Here is a 13,623-nt window from a genome sequence, read left to right on the forward strand (position 1 = left end):
GCTAAAGTGGGCGTGGCAATACCTGGTTGCAGCGGGTGGCTGACATCACATGACCACACTCGGAGTACAGCGGCCATCTGGAAAGTAAGTATTGACTTACTGTTCCAACCAAAGGCTGGAAAAATCATTTGATGGTGAGCGATCAACAAAATTGTTCTGCGCAAAAGAAAAGGTCCAGGTGGGGGGCTGGGCCGCCTTATGTGGGGGGCACCAGTGGGGCTCAGGAGGTGGATACCAGTCATTCACTAAAAAGCGTGTGGGTGGCACAAAGGGAGTGTGTGTGTGTGTGTGTGTGTGTGTGTGTGTGTGTGTGTGCGTACGTGTGTGTGTGATAATGTTGCTATAGCCCCTGGTCCTGCTCTCATAATTTTGAGGATCATATCTATATTTATGTTTCTCCTAAAGACCATTTCCAATCATTTGGCTGGTCAGGCTATAGGCTAGAGCTCCACACAATTGGTAATTTGGGAATAACATGATAAGATTAACTATAGAAACTTGTCAGTCATCCATCTGGGTAAGTTCTTACAGTGACTACCAGATGGCGGTGGCGATGTGACCATGTATGTACCATATTGCTAAAACCTTGACTCTATGTTACAGCTCCATCTGGGCAGCCTGAGGAGATGCATGTGACTATCTTTAGATTCTTCCTCATATTCCCCAGAAGCCAAAGTCTGCTTTACACTCTACAAACATCACTGGATCAGTAGTCGCCAAGATCAAACATGTCAGCTGCAAAACCTTCGATACCTGCATCTGCGCAGTATGAAGGGCGACATCCTGAGGAGCAATCACATTGTACTCTGTTTAACAACATTTCAGGGGGTGCCAATCGCATACATATGTGATTAGTAGGAGCGCATAGGAGATAAGCTGGGGATACCCTCTGCAGCGCTGCCCCGACGGAGGGGCATTAGAGCATATAAAATGTTAAACATCCATTCGCAGCCCATGCGCACGAACACAGCGTGCGATGGGGGGGGGGGGGGCATGCGTACAGGCATTTGCAGTGCAGCATCTGGTGGACTCGAACGGCTGCAAATTAACCAGAATATACCCCAAAGTCATTAATATATAGTACTCAGGGGTCTTGGTTGCCCTTTTGGTGTTCAAAAGTTATAGGGGTGGACATGTTTTGCATATTTAAAGCAATGTGTGCCTGTTGTTTATGCAGTATAGTAACGGTTTACCAAAGGTGTTTTGTTATTGCTCCTTTCTGATGATATAAGTGATTGTTTGTCTCTCCAGCTCTGGGATGATCACTGGTTTAGTAATTGCATTTATTTTCATTTTATGTTGAGATAAAGGAGAATGTAACACTATGAAATAGTACATCCTAGATAATAAAAGGCTAAAACTGCTCCTCACCTCTATAGCAGGAATTCAAGTGTTTTGACTGCTGTCCTCAGACATACCATTTTGCTTTGTGTTGTTCTCCTGTAATGAGCAGTACCTGTTGTATTTTAATAAGATAACTTCCTCTTTTAATGCATTTATGTGTTTAAAGGCCCCCATACATCGAGGCGATTTGGTCCGATTTTGGCTAATTGCGACCAATCGGCCCATTAAATCGGACCAAATTGCCTCTCCCTGACATGCAGTCGGGTCTGATGCGCAGTCTCATGTGCATCGGACCCAACTAGGTGGTCAGACCGGCTGGCCGTCAGACCACTCATTCTGGGGCGGGCGGGAAGCAGGGACGCATGTGATCCATCACTACGGATTGCATGGGTCCCTGCCGCCGGGAAGGTCCCGGCGGCTCGCACTCTGTCAGGTGTCCGTACACTGCTTCAAGACGTCGCAGGCAGTGTATGGGCACCTTAAGAGCCAGATGCTCTAAGCTTCAAAAGTGATAAAATGGAGTGTGAGAAACAACCAACCAATCAGCTCCTGTCTGACATTTTTCTAACACAGTCTATATCATGGCAGGTAGGATTTGCTGGCTGTTTATCGCTCTCCATTTTATCACTTTTAAAGCTTATTGCATCTGGCCCTATGTGTTTTATTATTTAATTTGTATTGTCTTTCGGTCATACATATTCCACTTGTATGTACAAATATTGATTTGGATCTTAATCTATTTTTATAGAAGTGATATCTTTAACACTATTGATATTATATTGGAAATGCTGGCACTGTTATTAATGATCTGAACAAAATTATATAACTGATAAAATCAGAAGCTTCAGCAAATCTTGCCAGATAAGTAATGTGTGTTGAATAAAACGATTGTGTGCCAGTAAATGTCTAAAGGGGCAGGGGGAATACTCTGGCCTGACATCTATAATGAGGATGCTGCAGGCAGGGCCAATGAGATACTTGCACAGCCCAGTTGATACAGAGGAGGCGTGACCAAATCTTAAAGGCATGGCCAGGTCCGCAAAAAATAGTACAGGATGCAGCAGCTGGCCAGGTCCCTACAACATGTATGTTCCAGAGGCTGTTAACTTCTGGTGATTCCGGTTGACCCGCAAAGCTACGAAATTCGTAGCTTTGCGGGTCCTCTAAATGCCGCCCGGCGCCCGCACTAAGGCACCCCCCCCCACAAGCCAATTTCCCCACATGCATGCGAATGGATGTTAAGCAGCCTTGCGCATGGGAGCAAAATCATTCTAATGATCTTGCAAGCGCTCGCAGATCTAAGACACCTCTCTGGGGTCATACATCTGCTAGCGCCCTGTGCGGGAAGCGGGCGGGCAGCTGAATCTGCTTATGTCAGCGGCCTGCCCTTCCGCATCCACGTCAGGGGCAAATTTCCATGGGAATGCCCAGCGTTTTCATGCCCGCCGTCCCACGCCTCCACCCGCACTGCTGTGTGCCAGCGGCTGGCGAGTAATCAATTCACCGTGCCCGCTCATACACAGAGGCTGCACGTGCACATAAATACATAAGCGCATGCACAGTCTCTGAACATCACCTGCACACTATCATTTTGCCTACTTGAATCTATGACTGCTCTTAAGTCCAAGTCCTATGAGTGAATGCTGAATGAACATGGATAGCACATTTCCATAGTCCATCCATAGGGTTCCATGGCATTAAGCATGCTGAGTGGTTCGGGAATGCAGCCCAGACTGAAGGTACAATGGATGCAGCGTGAACACCCAGGTGTACATATAATTTGAGTTCTCAGTAGAAGTCATATGTGAGAACATATTTTAAAAGATGTAAAATAACTAAAATAGAGATAATATCTCACTGGTGCTGGTTTCAGCCATGGTATCCTTCAGTGACGTAGCTACGTTTTGGGCGCCCCTCCGCCGTGGCGGGGGCTGCGGTGCTATAGTTACGCCCCTGGTATCCTTACAACACACTGACTGCCATCTTTCATGTACATAAACATAACACATTGCAATATGACTTGAGCCAGCGCACCTGTGCCTTGGGAATGCAGGCAGGTTCCTTAGTAACGCATCAGTGTCTTGTACTGAAGAACATCCATGATCCCAGGAGGATTGCAGCTTTAAACAAAACTTAACAATATATAGATTGAATGTACAATAAACTATTGGTATGTAAATAAATTGTTCATTCTGTTATGTGCACTCTTATTACCAATCAGGCCACATCATTTATTTTGTTTCCTTTTACAATAACACTAAATACATTTTCATACAGAATATCCAGGTATTGTACAAGAGATCAAATAGCAGACAGTCCGGAGACCCTGGGGATGGTTCTGAGACGGATGTACTGGCACAAGAGGAACATTTTTGCATAGAGCACATTAGCAGATGTCCACCCTCTTCTGGAGAGAACGTGGACAGATCCGCCTTTCAGTGAAATTGTGTATTTCATGGCAGGAACAAGACTGCAACAATGTGACCACATGGAACCACCCTGACTTGTGGGGGTGTTATGGGCTTGTATATACAGCTCTAAGCTCTGAGTCATGCATAAGGGGAAAGGAAGCCCGTTCCTGATGTAAGGTGCCTAGTGTGGGGTGGTGCACGTGACAATACTAACAACTGCAAACACACTGACCCTCACATTAGCTGAATGGATACTTGCACTAGCATAAGACAGTCACTTGACATGCCACTAAACAGCCCTGGCAGATTACTATATATCTTACATATTACAAGCGGTGTGGTCAATGGGTTTGTCATGAGTCACAAGGCATTGGCCTCACAGCACACCCTCCTGTCTCTCTATACTGGGCAGCCAAGCAGAGCACCAGAAGGCAGAGCTGTTTGGACAGCTTTCTCTGGGCCAGATGTACTAAGCTCAAAAAGTGATAAAATGGAGAGTGATAAACCACCAACCAATCAGCTCCTACCTGCCATGTTACAGGCTGTGTTTGAAAAATGACAGGTAGGAGCTGATTGGTTGGTGGCTTATCACTATCTATGTGTTCACTTTTCAGGGCTTAGTACATCTCGCCCTCTGTGTGTGGTCGGAACTACTCATTAGGCCATCGGCCCTTCTGGCAATTGCCAGGTGCCCAGTCCGGCCTCTGTATGTGTGAATTCTGGAATCCTGCACTACTAGAATGCATAAACTGACTACACAATTCATTCAACATCATTTCCATCTCCTATATATTTGGCTACATCTGTCACTCAAAGTGGGTGTCTGTGTCTATAACGCTCTGTTCCTGGACTTTCCTCTTAATGTGTGATTGCCTTCATCTGTGCTGAACACCTTTCTGAGAAATTAACCTGTTTAAAACAGGTGATGGCATTCATACATTAAGGGGAAGTCTAGAAACAGAGCATTGTGTCCCTCCTGGAGAGGGTCATGTTGGGAGGTATGTGACAGAGAACCAGCCCAGTGAGCCCACAGACAGTGCCAGACACCCACTGCCTTCCCATGTTGCCCAGCACTGCTACTCCACAGCCACCAGGTGAGCGCCCCCCTCCCGCGATTTGCGGCAAAACCTCCCCCCCCGCGCGCCCCCCCTCCCGCGATTCGCGGCAAAAACACCCGCTCCCCCGCGACCCCCCCTACCGCGAATCGCAGCAAAAACACCCCCGCGACCCCCCCTCCCGCGATTCGCTGCAAAAAGAACCCCCCACGACCCCTCCCGCAATTCGCGGCATAACCACCACCCCGCGACCCCCCCTCCCGCGAATCGCGGCAAACCCTCCCCCGTGACACCCCCCCCCCCCGATTCGCGGAAAAAACACCCCCCCCCCGCGACCTCCCTCCCGCGATTCGCGGCAAAAAGAACCCCCCCGCGACCCCCCCTTGCACGATTGGCGGCACCCCCCCTGCGACCCCCCTCCCGCGATTCGCGGCACCCCCCCCCGCAATTCGCAGCAGCCCCAGGATTAAATGGCACATGCAAAACACTGACATGGCTATGGTCGACAATGAAAAAGGTTGACATGAGTTTTTGAAGATTTATTTTTAATTTTTTTTAATTTTTTCATATTCATTGTCATGTGTCGACATGGACACCAATGAAGTGGCACACTTATGTCAACATTTACATGTGTTGACCTTTCTGTGTTGATTTTTTCTTGTGGCGATTCGCGTCACACCCCCCCGCAACCCCCCCTCCCGCGATTCGCGGCACCCCCCGTGACCCCCCATCTCCCGCAATTCACGGCAACCCCCCACCGGTACCCCTGTGAACCCCGCCCTCCCGCGATTCGCGGCACCCACCCCCGCGACCCCCCCTCCCGCAATTCGCGGCACCCCCCGTGATTCGCGGCAGCTCCAGAATTAAATTGCACATGGAAAACACTGACATGGCTATGGTCGACAATGAAAAAGGTTGACATGAGTTTTTGAAGTTTTTTTTTTCATTTTTTGAATATTTTCATATTCATTCTCATGTGTCGACATGGACACCAATGAAGTGCCACACTTATGTCAACATTTACATGTGTTGACCTTTCTGTGTTGATTTTTTCTTGTGGCGATTTGCATCACACCCCCCCCACCCCCACAACCCCCACTCCCGCGATTCACGGCACACACACACACACCTCCCCCGCGATTCTCGGCACCCCACCCCGTGACCCCCCCTCCCGTGATTCACGGCACACCCCGCGACCCCCCCTCCCATGATTCGCCGCAACCCCCGCCCCGTAACCCCCCCTCCCGCGATTCGCGGCACCCACCCCCGCGACCCCCCCTCCCGCAATTCGCGGCACCCCCCCGCGATTCGCAGCAGCTCCAGAATTAAATTGCACATGGAAAACACTGACATGGCTATGGTCGACAATGAAAAAGGTTGACATGAGTTTTTGAAGTTTTTTTTTTCATTTTTTGAATGTTTTCATATTCATTCTCATGTGTCGACATGGACACCAATGAAGTGCCACACTTATGTCAACATTTACATGTGTTGACCTTTCTGTGTTGATTTTTTCTTGTGGCGATTCGCGTCACACCCCCCCCACCCCCCCCGCAACCCCCACTCCAGCGATTCACGGCACACACACACACCCCCGCGATTCTTGGCACCCCACCCCGTGACCCCCCCTCCCGTGATTCACGGCACACCCCCCGCGACCCCCCCTACCATGATTCGCCGCAACCCCCGCCCCCGTAACCCCCCTCCCGCGATTTGCGGCAACCCACCCCGCGACCCCGCTCCCGCGATTCTCTGCAATCCCTCCCCTCCCGCGATTCGCAGCATCCACCCCCCCACAACCCCCCCTCCTGTAATTCGCGGCACCCCCCGCGACCCCCCCTCCTGCAATTTGCGGCACCCTCCGCGACCCCCCCTCCCGCGATTCGCGGACACCTAAGTTGCAATACAGGGCATCTTTCATACAATTCTAACCATATTTCTCATATACAAACGTTCACAAATTAAGGGGGCGCAGCCCCTTACGACGGTGTGAAGAGCGCCCGTAGGGCGCGATGAATCACCTAGTACTGTTATAATTGGCCTATTTCCATGCAATGGCTGCGGTGCAGTGACATGCGGCGCGGCGCGGCAAAGTCTGTCATCATACGCCAGTAGTTTTGACTATATGAAGTATATGAAAAATGCAAAGAATATATTTGAAATATCATCTTTGTATTGTATCATTTTTACTGTTAAAACTCTGGAATAATACGTGTATGAGAGGTGAGGCAGTGCCTCCCCTACCTACCTTGTCTTCACATCACTCATCAAATCTCACCCAATTTCCAGCAGTATTCAGCACAATTTACTGAACTGGGAAAGTGAGTCAGAATAATGGAAGGGAATATTGTGTACTGGGTGTACTGGGTGTACTGGGTCATACCACAGAGATTAAGCTGGCTGTACATGATCTGAAATGATGGGCTTGTGTTTTATCTACACCTATGATCTATAATACCATAGAAATCAGCAGTTATAGTATATGCATGACTGTGTCACATAACTGAATATAGGGAATATCTCTTTTTTTTTTTTTTAACTGAGGTTATTTAGGAGCTATCACAGCAGCAAGAGGGGCAGTGAGTTGCCAGTAGCAACTGATACAGTGAAGAGCAAATATAAAGAGACATAAACAGTATAATTGAACCTAATACATCAGAAACAAAACTTGGTATCATTTAGTAAATGCATTAACAATAGTGCAATTTGTTTTACAGGTATCCGATCATGGGACACAGACCTCACCCAATGCAATTTAGATCAAGAACTGAAACTATTTGTATCCCGTCACTCGGCCAGGTTTTCTCCAGAAGTTAGAGGTGAGTGCTGGATCCAGAAGGGGAAACAGCTTGCAAATTAACCCAACAACTTTGTTTTGTGATCAGCTGTCTGTATTTACCTTTGTGTTGGACACTTATAGGAAAAGCAGTCCTGTTTCCTAGTTGCAGTACATGTGTTAATGAACAGGTAGTGACTGTTAGGCAGATGGATTAAGCGGGTGCCGGACGGCTCCCCGACAGTCGGGATTCCGACAGTCAGTACTCCGACGTCGGAATCCCGACTGCTCCCTCGTGGGGGTCCACGACCCCCATAGAGGGAGAATAAAATAGGTGGCGAGCGCACTGGACGAGTAGGTCCTAGGTTTTCACACTGGCCGAGTAGGTCCTGGGTTTTCACACTGGCCGAGTAGGTCCTGGGTTTTTGCACTGGCCGAGTAGGTCCTGGGTTTTTACACTGGCCGAGTAGGTACTAGGTTTTCACACTGGCCGAGTAGGTCCTGGGTTTGTGCACTGGCTGAGTAGGTCCTGGGTTTGTGCACTGGCCGAGTAGGTCCTGGGTTTGTGCACTGGCTGAGTAGGTCCTGGGTTTTTGCACTGGCCGAGTAGGTCCTGGGTTTTTACACTGGCCGAGTAGGTCCTAGGTTTTCACACTGGCCGAGTAGGTCCTGGGTTTTTGCACTGGCCGAGTAGGTCCTGGGTTTTTACACTGGCCGAGTAGGTACTAGGTTTTCACACTGGCCGAGTAGGTCCTGGGTTTGTGCACTGGCTGAGTAGGTCCTGGGTTTGTGCACTGGCTGAGTAGGTCCTGGGTTTTTGCACTGGCCGAGTAGGTCCTGGGTTTTTACACTGGCTGAGTAGGTCCTGGGTTTGTGCACTGGCCGAGTAGGTCCTGGGTTTTTGCACTTGCTGAGTAGGTCCTGGGTTTTTGCACTTGCTGAGTAGGTCCTGGGTTATGCACATACTTTACACACTGGAAATATCATAAGATAGCAAATGAATTGCAATGGATTTGCAGCTTATCACAGGGCTACGATATTTTCCTAAGTCATTGTCAGGCTTGCTCGGGGCGCGATTATACACTGACAGGGCAGCTGCTATCTGATCGCAGGGCACTGCAAATTAGCAGAGAAGTAACCCAGTCTGAATAACCCTTTTTGATAAGAGGTAATTAAATGTCAGCCCTAGTCTTTACCACGTAGAGCCATGAGAATTATTATAGCCACACAAGTATGTTAAGATGTTTGTTTTTATGTACATGCTATGTTTCAGATGTTACAAATATTTTATATCCATGGGCCTTATTCGAGTTCACTCTTTCAGACAAAATCCTTCTTAGATGGACAAAACCATGTGCACTGCAGGGGGGCAGATGTAACTTGTGCAGATCTAATTAGATTTGGGTGGGGTTTTATTTCAAAGTGAGATCTATATTGCAGTGTTAAAATAAAGCAGCCAGTATTTACCCTGCAAAGAATCACCAAAAAATCACCAAATCTATTTCTATCTGCACATGTTACATCTTCCCCCCTGCAGTGCACATGGTTTTGTCCATCTAAGAAGGATTTTGACAGAAAGAGTGAACTCGAATAAGGCCCCATGTGCGGTTAGTTACCTACAGCAGTGGTTCCTAAACTGTGCGCCGTGGCACCATGGGATGCCTTGGAACCCTTGCAGGGCTGCCTCGGGTTGGTGATCCAGGATCATTTAAAATGAATTATGGCCAATGTAATAGGCAAAACCAGTACTTGTAGATGTCAGTCATAAAAATATGTGGAAGCGTATCTTGTCCCTCACTACATAATTAAACCTAAATATGACATTTAAACACAATTTATTTATTTTAGATTTTTTTCTTAATATATATGCAAGAAACTGTTGGCCCAGGGTGCCATGGATAAAATTATGATACTATAGGGTGCCGTGAATAAACAAAGTTTGGGAACCTCTGACGTACAGACATCTGCTAAATTGGTGAATCCACATCTGATCATGTGGCAGCACAGTCATTGCATCTTATCTGAATGATTTTGGTGAGCTCAGAGAGGGGATAAGAAATAGTTTCTGTCATTTCTTAAATGAGTGCATATCGCCAAATCTATGCGCACTATAGTGTTAATGATGCCCGCTCCCATGGGATGTTAGCAATGCCCATACCTCCCAACAGTCCCGATTCCTGTGGGAACGTACCGGGTTTCGGTATGCCACGCCCCCTAGTTTCGCCAATGTCCCGCATCAAAGAACCAAGAAGTTGGGAGGTATGATACCCTCCATTGTCCGCATGCAACACAATGGAGGATAATGTTAGCGAGAGCCATTCTGAGGAATGCAGCATGGCCCCCACTGACGCACCACCAGGTTTCCGTCCATCCTGCTCAATACAGAAATCAGCTAATGTGTGCCCAGTTTTTGAGTCTTCTATTCTATGGGCTAATGACGCTACATACTACAAATTTAGAGCTAAGCAGGATCTATAGGTTGTTTTAAGGGGTGTGATAACTTGGTAAATACAGTATATCAGTTATCACAGGGCTTATTCAGAGGCACAACACAGGCCTGCCTACACCAAATTGCAGGGTTTGGGCTGCACTGTACATTCAAGTCCTTTGCAAGGTTTCACCAAGCTCTGGCCGTAGCTGTTTTAGCTAAGAATCACAAGGACAGAACTAAAATGTGCTCCCAAAAATTACTGGGATATGTGCTATGTCTATGGCTTCCATTTACCCACTCCTTATTTATAATACCATATTATTTACCTGGTACCCACTGCGTGCAAGTACTTTCACGAATCCTTGCCGCTTCGGAAACAAGTAAAGGGGAGTGTGGGAGAAGATAGGACAAGGGCAGTCTATGAACATAACAATGATACTGTTTTAGAATCTTGGCCTCTGCAGAACCATCATATCTGAGGCGTGCCACAATGTCAGCCATGATGCATATCAGTGGCAGACTTTACCTGTGGGCTGCCCCACTACCCCTATAAGATCCGTGAGACTGCACTGGCTCAATGTGACTGGCAGTGACTCCTATTGGTCAGTGCTACCTGTCAGTCACCCACATGACAGGCAGTCCCAATGAGAGGTGTTCCCTCCCTCCTGGACTACCAGTCTGGGTTGCGATAAGCAGAGAGCACTTGCCGGCTCCTATGAAGCCAGGCCTTTGTTAATGTGCACTACTTATTGTCGCTACTGTGCATGCGCCAGGTTGTGCATAGATAATGTGTAACCATTGGTGTTGGTTTGAGACTACTTTGCTTTTATTTGTTCGACAGTAAATGTCTGTATTCAAAGTTGGACGCATTAATGTGATCGCCCCTCCCTCACTCACCCACAATGATTGTAGCCACGGTTTCCTGCCACGACCCATAAACATACTGGTAGGTTAATTGGTTCTTACAGAAAAATAACCATAGCATGAATGTGTGTGCATGTACACATGATAGGTAATCTAGACTGTACGTTCCACTCGGTCAGGGACTGATGTCAATGGCCAAATTTTCTCTACAGCGCTGTATATGTGCTATATGTGTGCGCTATATACTGTAAATAACCGTTATTAAATAAATAATAAATAATGGAAGCATTTGCACCAGGTTTATATTTGGTGCTAGAGATCTGTCTGAAGTCAGATGGATCCCTTATGCCCCAACATGTGCAGGTGGGGCTGATGTAACATGTGCAGAGAGAGTTAGATTTGGGGGAGTTATTTTGTTTCTGTGCAGGGTTAATACTGGCTGCTTTATTTTTACACTGCAATATAGATCTGTCTGAAGTACACCCCCCACCCAAATATAACTCTCTCTTCACATGTTACATCAGCCCCACCTGCAGTGAATAAGGTTTTGTCCATTAGAGAGTGATTGTGCCTTTCCGAGTGAATTATTATTATTATTATAATTTTATTTATAAGGCGCCATAAGTGTTTCACTGGGTTTGAGACTATTAGCCGCGATTAATTTGCGAGTGTGAGTCATCATGGCAGTGGAAGGCCTGTGAAGGGTGCGAAATCTGGTGGAGTTTAAATGCCATGGGAACGGCACCTCGCAATTAATAGGATCGACTCCAATGACTGTGTTTAAACCATGAATAGGGTGGCCAATACCGGGATTTGGCCCCTAAAACGCCAGGATTTCAGTTTATGTAATTGGAGTGCGCATGCGCAGTCTAATGCCAGGCAGCGTCTGAGCGAGTGCTCAGACGCTACCCGGCTTCTCCTGTCTCAGCAGTGCCTGCTCTCACCCTGACTGCATTGCATTGCCCGGCTTTCCAAAACCACCCACCCGGCCAGCACCCATCTTCACTGTGCGCCCACCCACTGGCTCACGGCTTCACTGCCTGCTCACCGACTCCCAGCTTCAGAATGCTCCCCTGGCTCCCAGCTTCGGAATCCTGGGATTGGGAATTTTTCAATCATGATTTCCAGGATTGAAAAAATGCCCAGGGATTGGCATCCCTATCCATGTAAGGGACAGATGTATCAATCTTCAAAAAGTGATCAAATGGAGAGTGATAATCAACCAGCCGATCAGCTCCTAACTGCCATGTTACAAGCTTGGTTTGAAAAATGACAGGTAGGAGCTGGTTGTTTATCACTCTCCATTGAATCACTTTTTGAAGCTTGATGCATCAGGCCCTTATGATGAAATTTGTCCTTTGGTATGAATTCTCCTAAAGCCTTTTTGGTTGGGATATCCTGCAAGCACCAATGTAAAAGTGCAATATACAATAGTGTCTCACATACTGTAAGACTTCTCTGTGTTTCATATCATATGGGGAAAATGCCGCAGTCATATTGATCTAATCATCTGATCCAACCCAACCTCGTACTGTCACACAAAGTACACTATCTCAAGGGAATAAAATCTCCCATTTGCTATTTGTTCCCAGCTGCTCTCATTTTGCCACACAAATAAGTGGCGTTGTATTACTTACAGAAGAGCTCAATGGAGGAGTAGAATAAAAGAATATGACCCGCAGACAAAACACTGTACAAGGGCCTCCTTGTTTATTTACAGAGAATCCAGAAAGTGGGTATTTGCCTATACACATCCGCAGCTGGGAAATGGCTCCCACATTTATTAAATTGCTGTTTAATTTGTCAGTTTGTGTTGAGATTACAAGTCATTGTCAGTCTTGTGCTTGCTTAATAATGTGTAATAATATAATTCAGGGTCCCAATTATCTCTATTTTTTTCCCAATTGCTACATATTTATTACAATGTTCTGCTACATAAATGCAAACCATTTTTTTGTTCTGTCGCTACAGCATCACATTACAGGCATTAAGCCCCGTGCACGCGCGGGCGACGGAGTCTCAGTGCTGAGCGAGGTGCTTGAACACAAATCGCTCAGCACACGTCGCTAGATGCAGCAGTGGTGTGTGCTGTGCAATCTATACTGACCAGTGTTCTCTGGTCTTCCCCAACAGCATTGAACAGGGGATCTTGGCAGAACAAGATCGACTTCACAAGCAGTCGGGCTCGTTCTGCCGAGAGCCTCTTCCCGGCTGCAGCTCGCGGCCACACCCCCTTCTCGTCCCGCCGCAGGCAGGACATTGAATCCCGCCTGCTTTTTCTCAATCGAGCAGACCAAGAACGGGACAGGGTCATGGCTGTTGGGCCAGCTCCACAGCCGTGGCCCATGATTGAATACCCCCCTTACTCATTATCACAGTGATGCGCTTATGTTTTTTTTTTTTATGGTTTCAGCCGAAAGTCCTTAAGATTCATCTAACAAATGTATGTCCTGATTCTATGCAATGCATACAGTTCTTATAGAGCTGAACATCTCTCTTTTTGGTCATTTTTTCTTAATTATAGGCATACAGTACCAATTACATTGGGAACGTTTAAGAATAAGTCATTAGCGATGTTGGGATTAGTATAAATGACTGACCCGAAATTGCATGTATTACCAGATGCTCAGGTCAATTAATGCGATCTACTCATTTATTAATTAGCATTATTTCATTTATTCATTTAATTAACTAATTGAACAAATTAGTGTGACAAATACTCTTTTTGTTGTGGTATCAAGG

General features: G+C 47.0%; 1 protein-coding gene across 1 annotated transcript in view; it reads left to right on the plus strand.

The window, feature by feature from the left end:
- MAP1B (microtubule associated protein 1B) overlaps positions 1-13,623 on the plus strand; it is an 87,401-nt gene that overhangs the window by 21,803 nt on the left and 51,975 nt on the right. Inside the window, exon 2 of the mRNA XM_083151886.1 lies at positions 7,528-7,629. Within this exon, the coding sequence (XP_083008012.1) occupies positions 7,528-7,629 (102 nt within the window). The remainder of the gene's footprint in view (positions 1-7,527; positions 7,630-13,623) is intronic.

Source organism: Crinia signifera, chromosome 1 (assembly GCF_055691185.1).
Source record: "Crinia signifera chromosome 1, ASM5569118v1, whole genome shotgun sequence".
NCBI lineage: Eukaryota > Metazoa > Chordata > Amphibia > Anura > Myobatrachidae > Crinia > Crinia signifera.